General features: G+C 38.6%; 1 protein-coding gene across 1 annotated transcript in view; it reads left to right on the forward strand.

Annotated features, from left to right (window-relative positions):
* Window positions 1–19,763, forward strand: part of USH2A (usherin) — a 571,967-nt gene that overhangs the window by 403,600 nt on the left and 148,604 nt on the right. The window contains exons 42-47 of the mRNA XM_073338913.1: window positions 69–191; window positions 2,252–2,415; window positions 4,887–5,096; window positions 6,405–6,607; window positions 8,611–8,723; window positions 16,807–17,005. Coding sequence (XP_073195014.1) covers window positions 69–191; window positions 2,252–2,415; window positions 4,887–5,096; window positions 6,405–6,607; window positions 8,611–8,723; window positions 16,807–17,005 — 1,012 coding nt within the window. The remainder of the gene's footprint in view (window positions 1–68; window positions 192–2,251; window positions 2,416–4,886; window positions 5,097–6,404; window positions 6,608–8,610; window positions 8,724–16,806; window positions 17,006–19,763) is intronic.

The raw sequence follows: 19,763 nt of genomic DNA on the forward strand, positions 1-19,763 counted from the left end.
TCCCCCCGATTTTTGTGTAATAACATTAGTTGAGATAATCCCAGTGTTCTGCTTGTCTTTTGTGTTAGATATGAGCTCCTGAGACGTAAAATCCGGCAACCACTTGCATCAAATCCCCCTGAAGATTTAAATCTGTGGCACAATATTTACTCAGGAACTCAGTGGTTTTATGAAGATAAGGGTCTTAGCAGGTGAGATTACAAAAACTATAAAAAAACAAATGCTGGCATTTTGTATAGTGCATGTTCAATAGTTCAAAGTGTTCCTTCTGTCTTTATGTTGTGAACATATTAATTGTGTAATGAAACATTTTCTGTCATCTCAGCATTAACCATTCCGACATGCATGGGTTTATTTTTATTTTGTAGCTCTTGAATCTTACACATAGTATCTTGCTGTAAACATTCAAGTAAAATTGACTGTATGAAGTGAATTTTGAGCTTTGATCTGTTCATACAGTCAAACCATTTACATTTACTGTAAATCATGGTGTTGACACATCACGCACAAGCTGAGTGAATGGTTGAGAAGTTCTAATTCGGATGGATTAAAGCTTGGTGTCAGAGCATTATTTTTCAGTCAGTTTTTTAAATTGCCAACATTGATTATTGTCTCAATATTTCCAAACTCAGCAACAGATATTTAAAGTATTCCTAGCTCTAACTTAATTATAGCTTTATGGTGACTACCTCAGTAGTCTACACTTATGTCATGGATCCGTGTGATCTGGTCTATCCCCCAACCTGTGTAACCAGTCCCTTGGGGGTGACCCTTTTAGTGTGCCAGTCCCCGACGGTCTACACAGTTCTGCTGGGGCAGGCCCACAGCCTCTACAACTCTGAAACTGTCTTTAGGTGGCAGATATACTTGTTTCTCTCCATGACTCCTTGCAGGAAATCCAGCCAAGCCAGAGCCCTGTGGGCAGTTTGTGTTGTACCCTTCCAGTGTGCACTGCCTATAGTAAGTATTTGCAGCAACACAAGGCAGTTTTTTTCCAAACAAGATAATTTATTAATCACCTGGAATACAGAATCTTAAATCATTAGATTAGCCTAGAGAAGCAAAGATTAAGACAGAGACATCCAGCCAAGCTGTTGTAAAGTCCATCTTGGCTCTCTCTCTGGGTAGGTCTACACATGCAGTGGTGGGTAGAGTACAGACACCACATGCCCCGCTAGAATAGGTATGAAGAGCTGTGTATAGGGTGAGGCACTTCTTAGAGGAGTAGTGCCTAAACTCTAGGTTATATGCCCTACGCAGCTCTCGATGCACCCAAGCAGTGCCTCTACCATCTGCACGGTGATTTTTAGCAGTGTAATGTCCCACTGCATTGAAACACTTCGGCAGTGGGGCGAGACAGTGGGGATCTATGCACTATGCACCGCAGTGAGTGTGAACTCAACCTGACTTTCCGTGCAGCATGTAGTTACTTGTACCCTACATCCCTCAGCAAGTGTAAACGTAGTGATGTTACTAAAATCCCGTATTAGAGTCTCCTGTCTTTTTCTGCTTATACAGATTTTAATTGTTTTCTTGTTTTTATAATACAAATAACAAATTACAAAATTCTACATGTGTATATATATTGACATACCTTTGAACAGCAGAAGAAACTACGGTGTGATAGTTATTTCCTCTATTAAATATACATTTGGCTTCTGACAATACCTCATGCATATGCTGAATATGCCAGAGTACAGTTCTGGAGGAAATTATAAACTGGGTTTGCAATCTTAATCGCTAGCCCCTGGCCCAGATCTTCAAAGGTATTTAGGTGCCTAACTCCCACTGATTTCTTTGTTACATTTTGGGGTATTGCAGAAGGACAGCAGGTGAATGAATAATAGCTGTCACAAGCGAGATTCTGGAATTTGAAATCGAATTTCTGAAAAGAGGGGGGAAAAAGCCTCATTGGATTAAATTTGGATCCAAACTTTGGCAATTTGCCATTGATATAATTACGTCCTGAATTGAGTAATAATGTCGCACCACCACAGAAATAATATATATAAGGGAATGAAATATAATATTCTGTATTTGTTAGCATGTTAGTGTTAGCCAAGTATTTCTACCAAACACACAACTATTCTATTATAGATTTTGTATATGCTGAAATAATGCAACAAGGTAGCTTTTGAGAAGGAGCAAGCTTTGTTTGACACAGTTGGAAGGACAATGCAAAATGTTTTGTATGTCTGTGATAAAATACATATTTTCTTCTTTTGTAATTATTATTTAAAAAATGTCTTAGGTACACAACTTATGAGTATAAACTCATAGTACACAATGAGGTAGGATATACATCAAGTGAGGAAGTGATTGCTACTACGTTAGCAGGATTTCCAGAGGAGGGGAGTAGCCTCACTGTGCGAACTCTTAACCATACGGCTATAGAAGTGGAATGGTCAAAACCAAGTAAGTGTACTTAGTATTTATTACATTAATTAAATATTAACCTGTCATCAGTTACCGTGATCTGCATTGCACTTTCAGGAAACAAATTCCTTATCTTGATTAACTATTGCACTCCCTGTCTCTGAAAGGGCCCTAAAGAAAGTGGAAAGAACATGAAAATTTGCTGGTTTTTTTTCTTGGTCACATATCTTTTTACTATACATTATTTTAATGAGGGGTGGGGGAAAAGAGAGAATTTAAACTTGTGGAGGTTCTTTTAAATCTATGAAGAAAGAGTACACAATGTTCTGTTATCTTTGTGCATATTTTCATCCCTTTGTATGAAGATTTACATATTCCTTCAGGATGAGTGAAAATCTGTCTGTCTACTTATTCACTTATGTTCTGCCTCTTAACATGAAGACCTACCATTACAGTAGTGGTAAACTTCATGACTTACATGCAAATGATTTTGTAAGGACTGACTGGCGATGCTCAGTGAATATAAGCTCTTTGTTTTATAATTGCATGCCTGAAGTAAGCATGCTTATAAAACCTGACAAACCTAATAGATCTGAAGCAGCTCACTGAAGTTTCATTACCTTAGTAATCTGAACCTCTGACCTTCTACATGTAGGTAATGCAATCTGGTTTTATTTTCATTCATACTTAAAAAAATTCCCAGATATCTATTTGTGAATGCAAAGGTTAAACATCAAGTGAGGGTCGTTAATAGAAAGCCTTGTTTCACTATCATCTTATTTCATTGCTAAATATGTTACACTGTGCAGATTAACTATTCTGTCTCCCTATAATGTTCCTTATTTTTGTAATATTCGTTTTTAAATCATTCTCTTGGTTTGTCAGTACCTAGGAAGACGTGAAGATAACTTGACCTGAAATCCTTCTATTAGAGGGAAAATATACTGAGAATGACTGGCTTTTAGGGACTTAGGGCCTGATCCTGCATCACTGAAATCAATGAAAATGGAAGCAGGATCAGGCCCTTAATTATGAATTTCTGCCACAGATGCAGTATGTAATCTGAAAACATCTTTGCCTTCAACTTTTGATGATGTAATCATTTTCTATCTCAGCAGGCTAGGTTGTGTTCACCTGGAAGAGCTATTGATATTTTGCCACCATCCTTCATTACAGTGCAGTGTATCATAAAGTGGCATGTGCCATTTAAAGCAATATATATCAGGGCTGGTCAAAATGTTTCTGTCAAACTTTGTCAGCTGTGGAAATAGAGTGTGGTGGCTGATCTGATCTGAAGTTGCATTGTTTACCATTGATAAGAGAATTGCTCCCCCCAAGTCACTGAGAGAAGGTCTCAGGAAGTTCACCGGAGGTACATGGAATCCCCAGTTTCATAGCTGACCCTGTACAATGAATGTTTTTCTATCTTGCAGCTAGTAATATTGTACTCAGTTTGGAAGGATAGACCTGTCTCCCTAACATCAGAGAAACATGTTAGTATTGGGGGCAAGACACAATTCAGAGAGAAATATGACCTATGTATCTGTAGGAAAACAGCTTTATTGCATATATGTACCCAACATAAGAACAGCCATATTGGGTCAGACGAAAGGTCCATCTAGCCCAGTATCCTGTCTTCCGATAGTGGCCAATTGCCAGGTGCCCCAAGGGAATGAACAGAACAGATAATCATCAAATGATCCGTTCCCTGTTGCTCATTCCGAGCTTCTGGCAAACAGAGGCTAGGGATACCATCCCTGCCCATCCTGGCTAATAGCCATTGATGGACCTGTCTGCCTGAACGTATCTAGTTCTTTTTTTAACCCTGTTATAGTCTTGGCCTTCACAACATCCTCTGACAAAGAGTTCCACAGGTTGACTGCTGCTACATTAATGGTCTAAATACTAAAGGCCAGATTCTCATTCATACTAAAGCCCCTTTCCACCTCTCTAGCAATGTAAAGGAGCCTTAAAATGGACATAAATTACATTCACACCCAGAAATTACATTCACACTGAGCACTGCCAGAGTGATGTGAAGGGGATTTGGGTAAATAAGACTTAAGCCCTGTATCTTAAATTAGTACCGCAGGAGAGCCTAATTCTGCTCCCCTCACTCATTCCCTCTGTGAGGCTAGGCATAAAGCCTATGTACCACTTGAGTAGCAAATTTCACCTATAATTAGTACCTTACTCCACAGGGAGTCCTATTAATTTTGATGTGGCTACTCACAGAGAAATATACTAGTCTGGTAAAGATGCAAAATCAAGCGATGAAGGTTTGGGGAAAGTATGGAAGTATGTTATTTCTATTTATATGGGGGCAATTTCTGAAGAATACTGTAGTGTTTTTAATAAGATAGATATCAAGGAACATTGTTTAGTCAGCAAAACAAATTCTATTGATAAGAAATTATATTTTCAATTTAATAACAGAAATCTACTGAATATGTCCTCTTTAATCTCCCAAAATATTTTTATTCGTTTATTGCTGTTTCTTTCTTTCCCAGCACTGCAAGATTTGCAAGGAGATGTTGAATATTACATCCTCTTCTGGAACTCCCCTACATATAACAATTCTCTGAGCATCCAGGCCAATGTAAACTATGCTGTCATTGGCAACTTGCATCCCAACACAGAGTATCAGGTTTTTGTTCAAGTTTTCAATGGTGTCCACAGCATCAACAGTGAAGTGGTGCACGTGACTACTTCAGATGGAGGTTGGTTCATCCTGAAAGCAGCTTGGCTTAAAATCTGAGAATGAAATTGATTGATTTTTGTTAGGGTTGAGATCAGTCATCCTTTCATTATAAAAATTTCCGGTATAAAAGGAAAAAGGACTAAAACACTAAAATGCTTAAGTGCTAGTTGTCATCAAGTGGCAGATCAATAAAATGTCCCACAGAGACAGAAGCACAAAGCTCTAATTGCGGATATTAACCCAGTTTGTTCTCATCTTCCTTTGTGTACTACGATCTATGTATACTACATTTGGAATTGAGTTCATGTCAATAAATAGTGAAATTTAAAAACAATTAATGGTTTTTAAAAAGATTTGCTCTGTGAAGCAGCGTGCTTTTGACATGACAGTCAAACGCAGGACCTTTCCTGAGTTACTAGAAATGTTAAGGTGCAAGTTCAGCCTCTGAGAAAATTTCCCTATGAGTCATTTCCAAGCCAGTTGGCTGGCGGGGGAGAGAAAAAAACACTTGTGAATCTGAAATGTGTTTGGAATGGTCTTTCTAATCTTTTTGGCTTTATAAAGTCTCATTATAAACATTATAATATCATTATCTCAGAAGCAAGTGTTCCAGGTCATTAGCAAAGCACTTTAAGTGAGGATTCCATTTCCTTGGTGATGCCAAAGGTCAGCACCTTTTGTTTATAAAATAGAATTGATCGCAAGGGCAGTTTTTCAACTGGTTAAGATGGGCTCTTAGGATAAAAATAGGTCTTTGCATAGTTATTTCTGACATGGTTTAATAATTGTGTAATTTAACGCTAAGGAAGTTTTTTTTTTAAGCGTTAGACTTCATCATTGCCTATGGTAATCAACATTCAAAACCATTTACATAATGACAATATTGCATATTGCTTCATATTGCTTGACTTACAGGCTCAGAACATCAAAGAATTTGTCACGTTCCGGCAGTGTATTTTTGTGTTAGTTTTTGCTTAAAAAGCAAAATTGCATGTTTTTTGAGAGGGGATGGGGGGCATAAAAATAATAACTGTGTGTTGGCAGTACAGATGGGTGAATAATTTATCATCATATCCCACTGGTCACATACCATTGAAGATTAACAGTATGCTGGTGGTATAAAGCATTTTACCACCAACTCTCATGGTTTCTAACTGAGAATATAATAAGCCAATTTACAGAGAACTACAGACTGTGATAACTTCATCAGAGGAAAGCAGATAAGCAGTGAACCCTTTGCTAAACCTAAATACTAATCTGCATTTGGTTAAACAAGTGCTTTTACAGAGACAGCTGGAGTTTATTCAGTTTCTTCCTTTATTTCTAGAGCCTGAGGGCATGTTCCCTCCAGAGGTTGTCATCATCAACAGTACAGCTGTACGTGTCATCTGGACATCGCCTTCAAACCCAAATGGTGTTGTCACAGAGTATTCTATCTATGTAAATAATAAGCAGTACAAGACTGGAATGAACGAACCTGGGTCCTTTCTTTTAGGAGACTTGGCTCCATTCACTATATACAATATACAGGTCAGAACAATTTTGTTTTGCAGGCTGTGCAGCTTGTATTAATTTTACATAAAATATGTGTAGTTCAGGACAAAATTGTGAATATAGGGACACACACGTCTGTATGGATATAGGGCTGGAAGTGACCTCTCTCTCTCTCTCTCTGTCCATTTCTATGAGTCAGTAATAGAGAGATGAATACATGCCATGAATGTTTGTATCTTTATATAAAAAATACTCATACACAAATAATATATATATATTATTTATTACTATTATATAATATTAGCGAGAGAGTATACATTGGTTCATATATGTATTTGTAGACATATATTTTTACACATACACATTTATTTTCAGCATAATTTTGGGTGCATAACCAGTTTTCATATTTCCTCTTTTCACCCTCAGAACTCCATTTGATTTCTCCTAAATTCCATTTGCTATGACATTAGCAAAGCCCCAATATATATATTACAAGAAGTAAAAGACTCTACTCCTACTCATTAAAAGAAAATTGCAATTGTTTTAGAAACATCAGGCATGCATAATATATCAGCACAGAGAAATAATGATATTGCATTTGTCATCCTTTTATCATCTTTTTTCCCCCTCGTCTTTCTGTGGAGGAAGCAGCACTGAGCCATGAAATCATAATGGTACTTTCTTATGCTGTTGAGAGCGACATCTTTTTCTTTCTGTCTGTCTCTGACTCCCTCTCTTCAGGTATCTATCAAAAGTCAAAACATTGTAGGCATTTCCTAGACTATAAGCTCAAGGAAAAACTTAAATATTTATCTATTTAGTGAATTGTATTGATACACTTTAGAAAGTGCGGTTTGCTGGCTCCTAATTGTAACTATTCCAGACTTAAGTTGTGTTATGTATGGAAAGGTCTTGATAGTAGTCATGTATACTCTGTTCTAAAATTTGCATCCAATTACTACATGCCATAAATAAACGTCACAGACAGGCGCTCCATAACAGATTTCTATGTTCCAGCCCCTCTGTAACAGCAAACCTCCATCCATGAATACACATATGACTTTCCCAATGCTTCCTGAAAACACATTTGTCAATAGTAAAGCAAATTCAGAGTACTGCCACACTGATGGACTCTCAGTATTAATATACCATAGACACCTTCTGTTGCTTGCAATATTAATTGTTTTCCTCTGTAGCACTTCAGCTTTCCCAATCTTTGTACTGGGCCAATGTTCAGAACAATCTATTAGGTAAAATCAGACTATTCAGCTGGGATCTTTTTTTTTTTATGTATCATTTCGCCCTCCCCACCATGCACCTTGGAAATAACATTATCTGGATGTGTGTCTGTCTTACTGCTTATGTTCATGTATGAGCTCTTGTTTGTTTCTGCTTCTATGTATTGCATGACCTCTCTGTTGCTAATGAAGGGGTGACATTACCATTCTTCACTTGTCATCTTTCTTCTATCTATTTAGATTAGTCTCAGGAACTGAAGGAGTAGGTGGTTATTTTCTTGTGAGATTTTTAATAGCAAAATATATTATTTATATAGGATTTTTCATCTTCAAAGTACAGTACAAACATAAAATAAACATCCTTGTGAGGTAAAATTGCCTACGTTTTACAGAGAAGAACCTGATAGACACTGGAAGGTGAAGTGACTTGTTTTAGGCCAGACAAAAAATCAGAGTCAAAATGAGAATTTAGAAGTTTTTGATCTCCTAGTCCAACTGCTTCTCAACATTCTGTGCCAGAGTCTCCTGTTATGAACATCAATACAAACCTGCAGTAACTGTATTGACTCCTGTGTAACTGAGAGCAGAATTTAGCACCAGATATATAAATATAGTCTTACCCTGGACAATAAAAGAGCACAATATCTGAGCACTTATCTTAAAATTATTTTTTCCTGGTTATGTAGAATTCAGTGATCGGGAAGAAAAACTACTTTAAGGGGGACAGGAAGGGTAAACAAGTAACAGTGTTAGTTAACTTCTGCAACTGGATTTTTACAAGTATCATTCTTTTGCGCCCAGGTTGAAGTCTGCACAACGTATGCTTGTGTGAAAAGCAATAAAACCCAAATTACAACCGTGGAAGATGAGCCAAAGGAGCTGTCAGCACCCATAATACACGTCCTCAGTCCAAGGTACTGTACTCTGTTTGTTTTTCTTAAGTCATAACTACTTGTTGCCACAGTGAAAAATATAATTTGAGGCTATTTCCTTCATTTCAGAATAAGGAGCATTAGAAAAATTAAAATATAGTTATAAGATCTTCCTAATCTCTTTGCAAGTGGTGGTCATTTTTGCTATTTGAGTTATGGCCAGCAGAGTGACTGAAAAAATATACCTCTGATCTTTAGCTGGCTGCATGTACCTGGTTATTGGTCATCAATTTGTGATATTACTAAATAAGAGGCAATATAAATGTAAGGCAGCTAAATGAAGGGATGTGGGAGAATGAAAATCATCAAACTTACACTGTTCGGTAAGGGGAGGGGAATGAATGTGGAAAAGAACCATTTGACACTGATAATGGAAGCTGAGGTAACTGTGAGAGAAACAGTCGCACATCATGACAATAAGAATTAATAAACCATCTTAAAAGGGGTGTGTGTCTGTGCCTCCTGAAAGCCCTGTTTGCTATCTGCGTCTCCTCTCCGTCTCTTCCCCACTCATGGGCAAACTTCTCAACAGTAATAATGTGCTAGGCTGGACTCCAGAGGCAGCCAAGTAGTGACATACATAGTAATTCTTTTTGTTAAAAGAACCATGGTGGGAGCTAACATTATCCAAAGGAGAGGCTATAACTAATGGACATACAGTGCCAAAACATTTATCAAAATTACACCAACCATAAAACAGCCTCCTGCGTGTATGTTATTGTTGGTGTGATTTTATTACACTTCTGGGCATGGAGGGCCTGTTAGCTATGTTTCTTTTGCAGAAACAACAAAATTATCTTTTAAATAACTAAAATCTAATATCCAAGCCTTCAGAAATGGTCAGAAGAATGGATTTACTCTCCCAATTTTTAAAAGGAACTTCTGTTTGCTGTTTATCATTTCTACATTTTCCTTGAATTCTATATTTGTCTCTGAATAAGGTAATCATTGGGTGAAATTAAACTTGCTATTTTTCTGTCACACATACAGATACAGTGAAAGCTTGTTTGATGATAAGAATTCAATTCAGGATCTCATCTTTTGCCCTTGGCTTTAACTTTATGTATGCCTTTGTTGTATTGCAAACACTTATGTGTGTTTCTGCTATTATTTACAAACTAAATATGTCATAACACATGAGTGCAAAAAGATCAGAAATACCTTCCAATTTTATAACCTGTTCAGCCAGAAACAGGCTGTTTCTACATTGCCTTTTCCTGCATGTCATATTATCATCAGCTGTTCTTATATCCCAAAAGAATACTAACTACTGATCGATTGCCCGGACATGTCTGGCCGTGGCCTACATGTGCCCCGGGTAGTTCATTTATTTGCCACGGTGGATTTGCTAGAGTGGAATTTAATCAATAGCTAATTCATTAATTCTGGTCCTCGAGTATGTAGGGATTGTGCAGTATAAAAATGGCTGGCTGGCTTCAGCTTTGATTGAAATATGACAAACACAGCAGCTGACAGCTTCAGCAGGTGCTGGACTGAATATGAATTTTGCTTATTTATCCTCCATAAAGGAATAAGCTTAGGGGGGAAATTCCAGTTCGTGTAAACAAAGGGACATTTTAATATGTATCTGCCCACAGACCCAAAAAAAGGCATTTCTAGAGGATAGGGTCATGAGAAGGATGAGATATAGCACAGCTCATGCAGTTTATTGTCTTTAGTTGGAACCCTGGCAGTTTCTCCATTTCTGAATCAATTTTGGGGGCTGTATTATTGATGAGAAAGCTGTAGGATAATGTCTTTATAGCATTCACAAATAATTGTTTTCAAATTTGCCTCCATGTGCTGTATGACATAAATTATAATTTCACCCACCAACTTTTTAGAAGTCTTTCTGATAGCAGCTCCATCCAGGCTGTTCTGATGAAGGTTATACCACCGTTACCATTATGAATACCTTCTTCCCCCTCCACTCCCAACACTTAGAAACTCAGCTTCAGGCTGAAACTTGGTACAAAATGTTACAGTCCAACATTTATTTATTTTTTTAATGCCAGTCTTGAAATACAAAACAGTATGGAACCCATTCATGAACTCCTTGTTCAGTTTTTTCTCATTCTTATTCAGTCATAATTCCCATTGCAATCAAGGGTGCAATTTGCCTGAGTAAGAAGCTCAGGATTAATCCCTATGTGAGACATTTCATTTCAGTACTAGAAGCATGGTGCTCTTCTCTCACCATGCCATGCACTTTCCAGCTGACTACTGGTTTGGATAGTGGATTAATCACTTCCTCTGTTTTGAAAATCAGTTTTTGCTTTTTAAAAAACAGATTTTATTTATTTATTTATTTATTTATTTATTGGTGTTTCAAAGATGATAAACTCAGCCCTCTGGCAAAGTAATGGCTGTGTTGCTTAATAACAACTCTGACCACTCCAGACAAGTAAGGGACAGTGCAGATGAACCCTATTGGGGATTCCATCCTGTTCTGAACTAAGAGGTTGGTGGCTGTGATAAGGAGTCTGAGGGCTAGGGGCTACACTACAGAGAACTCCTCAGAGCTGTCTGAAAGAAATGAAAAGCCCCTTAGGTGCTTTTGGGGGAAGCAGAATTTGCAGGTGCTCATGTGGATCAACCCAGACCATGACAAATCAGTAAGAATTATCCTGAGGATCTGTGATCTTCAAACTAAAAATTCTCTAATAATAAATACTTAGCTGTATAGCACTTATAACCGGTAGCTCTTAAGGAGAAAATAACTATTTATCTGATTCCCAGTCCCAGCAAGTCTGTGTCTTGGTTATTGTGTCGTACTGCATCCCTAAATATCTAAGTACTGTTGTCCAATACAAAAGACTCCATCTGCTATGAAGAAGTGGTGCTCTAGAGAGACAATAATTCAATATATGTGATCCCTAATTAGGAATTTATTTGCCCCAACGATCACTACTAGTAAGAATAACAACAGTGTTCCCATCTTTTACCATTTTATTGTGAATCTCATAATTTTTGGTATTTTTCTTAAGGCCCCCACTCCCAAAGTCAGTGGATTATGTAAGAATCTCAGATTTCATTTTTTTTAAAAAGTAAATGTCTAGCCCTCATCCTTGAGGAGAAAAGCTTGAAAATATGAACCCTAAAGACTAAAGTCACAACCCCCAAATTACTTGTCTTTAAATCTTATAATGTTTAAGACAAACTTATGATTTTTGGATCCTTGTGGTTGTTGATACTATAATAATCAAACTCCTAATAACTAGAGCTGATCAAAATTCAGATATTTCAAATTTTTGTTTTATTCTCTATTGCAGGAGTGGGCAAACTTTTTGGGCCGAGGGCCACATCTAGGTGGGGAAATTGTATGCAGGGCTGGGGCAGGCAGTTGGGGTGTGGGAGGGAGTGCAGGGTGTGGGAGGGGGTGCGGGAACGGGCTCAGGGCAAGGGATTGGGGCAGAGGAGGGGTGTGGGTTGTATGAGGGGGCTCAGGGAAGGTGGTTTGGGTGCAGCAGGAGGCTTAGGGTAGGGGATTGGGGTGCAGGAGGGGTGCGAGGTGCAGGCAGGGGGCTTAGGGCAGGGAGTTGGGGAGTAGGGTGCAGAGGGGTTATGGCGCCGGGCCGGCGCCACTTACCTAAAGCGGCTCCAGGGTGCCAGCGGCGCACACCGGGGCCAGCGGAGGCTCCCTGCATGCCTGCCCTGGCCCCATGCTGTGCCGCTCCAGAAAGCGGCCAGAACCATGTCCCTGCGCGGCCTCTGGGGGAGGGGGAGGCACAGGGCTCTGCACGCTGCCCTTGCCACCCCTCCAGGTACCTTCCCCGAAGCTCCCATTGGCCGCGGTTCCCCGTTCCCAGTCAGTGGGAGCTGCGGGGGGCGGTGCCTGGAGGCAAGGGCAACACATGCAGCTCTCTTGCCCCCCACCCCGCGGGCCGCAGGGACATGGTGCTGGCCACCTCTGAGAGCAGCGCGGGGACTGCGGCATCAGAGGGGGCCCACGGGCCGTAGTTTGCCCACCCCTGCTCTGTCGGGGCAAAAAGTTGAAATATTTGTGGAATGGAAAATTCTGAAAACGTTTGTCAGTAATGTCTGATTAAAATGAAATATTTCAACATTCCCAAATTCCCAAAGTGTTTCAAAACATATTGTTGAGGTCAGTTTGAAATTAATATGTTCTCCTGAGGTGCTTCCTGGGAGTTGTAGTTCTGGTGCCTCATGTCTTGATTCTCTTCTGTGGGCCAGACTCCCCAGCATGAAGCATGGGTCCCTGGTTTGAACCTTAGTACGTTAGCAAAGGTGACAGCTATCATAAGTGGCGGTTGAACTCTGCTGGGCTTCAGCTGCTTGGGATGAGTTTCCTCTGTCCAGAGGAAATGTGTAAACCACAGAGCAGTGTGTAATGCATCCCCATCTGTGCCAATCCAGAGGATGTGATTCTGTTACAGCTCCCAACTACAGAGTCTGGCTCTTTAGCTCAAGCAGTGGACGCTCAAGAATCTATAGCTGTGGAGGCCCCCAGTTGAGTCTCATGGCCAAGATGACATTTGTTACACAAAGCTTATGTGCAACATAAGTCCTATTCAATCCCTGCTGAATATAAGTCTATTTTAAGTGGTGCATAGTCCTTCTTCTGATCCTCTGGACAGGGGTGAATTTCACCTGAAAAGGACACACTGAAGGGCTGAAACAAATGTATTAAAGAATTTGTGCAAGTATTTGCAGTTATTTTAAATAGTATTTGTGATGGGTTGGATCACAGAAACCCTCTTGGGGTTGCCAACTGATGTGCCAAGACTACTTCTGCCCCGCTTTCCCTGCCAGCCTGGGAGTCCAGCACCCCGTCTTGCTGAGCCAGACACACCAGTCTGCTCCAACACAGACCCAGGGTCTGAACCACGTGCCCCAAAGCTGCAGACTTAACTGAAAGCAACTTAAGAAGTGTTCCTGTCTTTAACACTCAGATGCCCAACTCCCAATGGGGTCCAAACCCCAAATAAATCCATTTTATCCTGTATAAAACTTATCCAGGATAAACTCATAAATTGTTCACCCTCTATAACATTGAAAGAGATATGCACAGCTGTTTGTGCCCCCCCCCCTCCAGGTATTAATACATACTCTGGGTTAATTAATAAGTAAAAAGATTTTATTAAATACAGAAAGTAGAATTTAAGTGGTTCCAGGTAGTAACAGACAGAACAAAGTGAATTACCAAGTAAAATAAAATAAAACCCGCAGGTCTATGTCTAAGAAAACTGAATACAGACAAAATCTCACCCTCAGTGGTGTTCCAGTAAGCTTCCTTCTACTCTGGGTCCAGCAATCACTCACACCCCCTGTAGTTAGTTTGTTCCAGTTTTTTTCAGGTATCCTTGGCGGTGGAGAGGCTCTGTTTACCCAGCTGAAGACAAAATGGAGGGGTCTCCCACGGGCTTAAATAGACTCTCTCTTGTGGGTGGAGGCCCCCCTCCTCTCTCCTATGCAAAGTCCAGCTCCAACATGGAGTTTTGGCGTCACCTGGGCAAGTCACATGTCCATGCATGACTCAGTTTTTACAGACAGCAGCCATTGCTCACCTGCTACCTTGAATGTCCTCATGTAAACTTCTCATGGAAATTGGAACCTTCCAAGATTCATTGTCCCTTAAGTGCTTCTTGGTTGGAGAAGCTGACCAAATGCCTTACTAAGGTTATTTAAAATCCAACAAGTATACAGCCAATATTCATAACTTCGAATACAATAATGCATACAAATAGGATGAATAAATTCAGTAGATCATAACCTTTACAGAGATATGTTACATGGTATATGTAGCATAAAACATATTCCAGGTATGCCATATATACATTCATAAGCCTATTTCCATAAAGCCTTATGGGGGGCACCATCACAGTATTCACTTAGCTCTAGTTGTATCTGTGTAAATAGTATAATAATAAAGTGCTTGCTTTTTAAACAGTAGCATACATTGAGCCCTACATAAGGGATAAAATGCTCAAACCATTGTACGAGGTTTTAGACGAGATTCCGCTTTACTTTAGTGAGAAATATGACTTGCAAACCTGTAAAACCCTGCACAATGCTTTGAAAATTTACCCTGATGGTCTGAGTGAAGCTCTCGAACACAAAATCATTCAGCAGTATGGCTAGAAATATTGGCTTGCCATGGTACTGCAGTGTGCAAAGACTGGAAGAGAGTCACAATGGTATGAATAAAGTTTGAAGTACTAGCCTTTCTTTCTTTTCTTCTCCCCTCTTCAGCTTTCTCTGTATATTTTCCTGCTTTTGTGGGTTTAAATCAGACCCTGGAATGTTACTTAAGTGTAGGGAGGTTGGGGTTTTTTTGATAGTTGAATATGCAGTGAATACAAAATAGCCATCTACAGAATGTGGAATTAATTCAGTGAGTCAGATGAAGACCTCAGAATAATAATAGTGACTCTACAAGTCACCTGTGAAGTTATTCCTTCATAGGTGACATTAATTCTCTCTCTGCAGATGCATATTGCTATGTGTGTTCCTCTGTTTATACCTCAAGGAAGTGAAATAATAGTGCGCTGTTATTTTTATTCTGTTAAGATGTCAAAGTTTATCGCAGCTGCTGCTGTTTGAGTGTAACTGTCTTGGTTTAAATTAATGCTAATTTATGATGTCACTGGCATTCTGACAGTGGCTGTGTAATTGGGCTATGGAGATTTTAAAAAAAAATGTATTGTGGGAATAGTAAGTACTTGACAATTTTATATACAGATAGGAGGACTGGTATGTAGCAGTCCTGCACTGCACTGCAATCTATTACCTAAGTGATAATGTCACCTGCTGTACAGTGAGAATAACACAAAACAGCCTAAATATATGTAAAGTGGTGATCATGATTGTGCTAAAATACAAAACTTTAAATTAATAACGTTTTCATTCTAAATATCCGGGTAAAAATGTTTTAGTAAGAACATTTTTAGGGAAGAGGGTGGCAATTTTATTCCTTTTAGTGGCAATTTTGAGATCTTTCCTTTGGAAAAATAGAATGCTGTTTTTAGTAATGCTGGGTCTGATCCTGGAGACAATACTCATGACTTTTTAATGGTGACCAGTGTTCCACAGACTAGACTGAATTTTTTCCTTTAATGCACTCACTCTCTTCTAAACTGGATAATCTGATGCTAAATATTGAAACCAAGGACTGGATTGTGCCTTATAGGCGCTATGTTGAATATAGTGCAGAATCACACCTTTCCCATGGGAGATCCAGGAGCCTTGAATCCTTCACACCATACATGCTTTTTTCCCCCACTTCTAGCTTTATTTCTGAATGAAAAAAGTTCAAACTTAGAATGAGGAATATTGCTTACTGAGACACATTCTAAATCTGAAGTTTTTAAAATTTGTCATGTTGAGTTATGTGACCACCAAAAAGATAAAACCGAACAATTTTGCTAATGCAGAAAAAAATACATATTTTTTCATTCTTATCTAACTCAAAGGGCTCAAAACATTGTTTTTGTTAATTAGCCAATGAGGAGGGAACAATTAGAAGACGTTTCAGACCAAAAGGAATTATTTTATGAAAGTTATTAACAAATGAAAAGATTGGTTTACAATGGAATGTCTAGCTCAACTTTGGCAATGGTGCTACTGCCCAATGCTACAATACATCCTAGAGTCATAGAAGCTGGAGATAGGAAGTATCTACTCTATTAGGTCTTCTAATCCATTCCCCTGCCAGGGTATGACTTATTCTATATTAAACTGGGCAAAATGATAGGAAATGTTCTGAAAGGAAAAATCTTATGTTAGCAGATACCTAGACTGGATAATCTAATTGGTCTTTTATAGCTCTAAGTTTTTAGGTGCTTTGTCCAGTCCTTATAAGGAGTTCATTTTCCCAAATATTATCAAATTTTGCTAGTTTGCTACTTTTTTGGCTATTAAAGATTTTGTTAATTTGACAATTTAGAAGGGGATTTTTGACACTTTTAATAATTCCACTCCATATGCCCAATATAAAAAGAAACTGCTGGAGACTTCTAACTTAATGTGAATGTCAGCAGAAGCTCAACTAAAAATAGGATTATTAAATTAATTGTTGTACCAGACATTATTCTATTTACTGTAGATCTCTTCAAATTGACTGGGCATCACCAGGACAACCGAATGGCATTGTTCTAGGATATGATCTCTTACGTAAAGCCTGGCGGCGGTGTACTGCAGCCCAGCAGCTACCGATGAACCGAAGCAATAGACCATGCCTATCACTGGAATGTAAGATACATGAAAACATCTGTGGAGACTTGTGCTATCATCCAGAGTCTAAGGTACTTGCAAATTGCATATATTTAACTTAACAGTCAAGTGCAAGATCATACATCTAGAATCAAAGAATGCAGACTATACCCTGGAAAGCAGTGACACTGAAAAGTATTTAGGGGTCATAGTGGACAAACAACTTAACATAAGCTCCCAGGCAATGCTGTGACAAAAAGGCTAATGTGATTTTTGGAATTGTGGAGAGAGGAATAGTGAGTGTAAATAAGGAGGTGATTTTTACTGCATACAGTATTGGTGAGAATGATACATACTGCATCCAGCTCTGGTGCCCACATTTAAGTACCTTTACAGGGAAAAAGTATGAGGTATTAAAGGGCTCTTTAACCTTTGGAGAAAGGCATAACACAAACCAATGCCTGGAAATTAAATTAAGCCAGACAAATTCAAATTGTTAATGAGGCACAATTTTTAACAATAAGAGTGATTAATCATTGGAACAAACTCCCCAGGAGAGTGGTGGATTCTCCACTTCTCGATGTCTTCAGATCAAGGCTGGTTGCCCTTCTGGAAGAGATGTTTTAGTCAAACATAAGTTACTGGGCTTTACAGGCATAACTGGGTGAAGTTCCGTGGCCTGTGTTGAAAAAGGAGGTCAGACTAGAAAATCTAATGGTCCCTTATAGTCTTAAAATCTATGGCAATATGAATCTTTTTCACTGAGAAATTTTCCCAGGAAAAGTATAAACTCCCTCTACTACAATTTATCCTAATCAGAAGAAATCCTGTAATTAACTAAAAAGAAAAGGAGTACTTGTGGCACCTTAGAGACTAATTTGTTAGTCGCTAAGGTGCCACAAGTACTCCTTTTCTTTTTGTGAATACAGACTAACACGGCTGCTACTCTAAAACCTGTAATTAACTAGTTAGTGTTTGTGTACCACTGCCCTTGAGTGGATACAATCAGAACTGCTCAGAGGTGTGTCAAATGCTTTATACTGCAAATAGCTAAAGGAGATACTTCATTAACTCAGGTAGTAAGGAACTGTGCTTTTTGAAGTATATGAGGATCTAAGTCCTTTCAGCACTGTCACTATAAAGTTCTAAGTAGTCATAGTGTGAAGCATAGAGATCATAGTGAAGTTTCTAGGTTTGCAATTACACTGTAGTACACGTCTATTTGAAAAAACCTCTGGGGAAGGTCATGAAGTGAAGATTAAAGCTTCCTGGTGTACATTTAACTCATATCATTCATCATAATTTTCATGGCAAATAATTGTTTATTGGGATGATTAGGTGCCTTTCAAATTCTTCCTTGATTGAATGACTTGATTCTGCTTTACAGCAAATCTATTTAGATTCAGATACAAGTGGGTGGTTGTTTACATGATAATAATGAGCAACTCTGAATGGGACTATCATGATTTATCAGGAATATTTTTAAATTATGGTCATTTGCAGATTAATCATCATATTAGTTGCTGTTCAGGAGTTGGATCAATAGTGCAGCCAGACAGTAGGAGTCTGTAAATGGTTTTTATTGACAAATGAGGTAGAAAACTCTTAGTTTGAGGGTAAGATTTAATGTAATGAAATAATGTCCCTATTTGTCAACGCATCATTCCGCGTTCAGTGTCTAAAGCTAACTGTGTATTCACAAGATTCACTTTCAGAGGAGACAGTAATTAAGAAAGTGAGTTATATGAGGGATTCAGATCAAAATATAAATTATTCCAGCTGACACAGGTTTAGCTCTGGGTTGCATTCAATGGAGTGCCATGCACCTAGCGTTTCTGAAACCTTACTGCTGACTTATGAGCATGATTTTGTTCTGAAATGTAAATTAATTTATGGGGTTTTTTGTTTTTTACTTTTTGAGAAACAAATGTAAATGTTTAATAAAATGTAGCATGTAGCATTATTTTTAATACTTCTAGGGAGAATGTAAAGAAAAAAAATATGCGTCTACCCCTTACCTGTGCTACTTACACCGAATTATTAATACTGACTTTAAAAGATATTTTTTCTCAATGAATGTGGGTTACTTTGTTTTTCTTCACTCCATTTTCATAGTGACTCTTAGGATGGAAAATTTCAGTCTCATGTAGAGAGAGACACAAGGTGATGAGGCAATATCTTTTATTGGATCAAGTTCTATTGGTAAAAGAGACAAGCTTTCGAGCTTGCACAGAGCTTTTCTTCAGGTCTGGAAAAGGTATTCAGAGTGCTGCAACTCAATACAAAGTGGAACAGATTGTTTAGCACGTGTAGTTAATACATTCCAAGGTGAAGTGGCCCGATAACACTTCTCCAGTCATAGGATAACAAGGAGGTGCGAGGGGTAGTGGCTTACAGATTGTTGTAACCAGATATAAATCTGCTGTCTTTATTCAGACCATGATTTTTAGTGTCTAACAAAGTTATGAGTTTAAGCTCCCAGGCTCATCTTTTGAAGGTGTTGTGCAGGTTTCCTTTGAGGACAAGGACTGAGAGGTCAGATAAGCAGTGATGGTTTTGTGAAAAGTGTTTGCCCATGGGCGATGTGGTGTTTGTCTTTTATCATTTTTCTGTGTGAATTAATTGGAGTGTAATGATTATTTGGCTTCACCCACATAGTTGCTATTGGGGCATTTAGTGCACTGGATGAGGTATGGCATATGTTGCGATAGATCCAAAGAAGACTCTGAATAGCTCTCTTTCACCAACAGAAGTTAGTCCAATAAAATATATTATCTCACCCATCTTGTTCCTCTAAGATTCTGGGATTAACATGGCTACAACACTTCGAACAGTCTTGTATAGATACTT

Source organism: Lepidochelys kempii, chromosome 3, assembly GCF_965140265.1.
Source record: "Lepidochelys kempii isolate rLepKem1 chromosome 3, rLepKem1.hap2, whole genome shotgun sequence".
Taxonomy (NCBI): Eukaryota; Metazoa; Chordata; order Testudines; family Cheloniidae; genus Lepidochelys; species Lepidochelys kempii.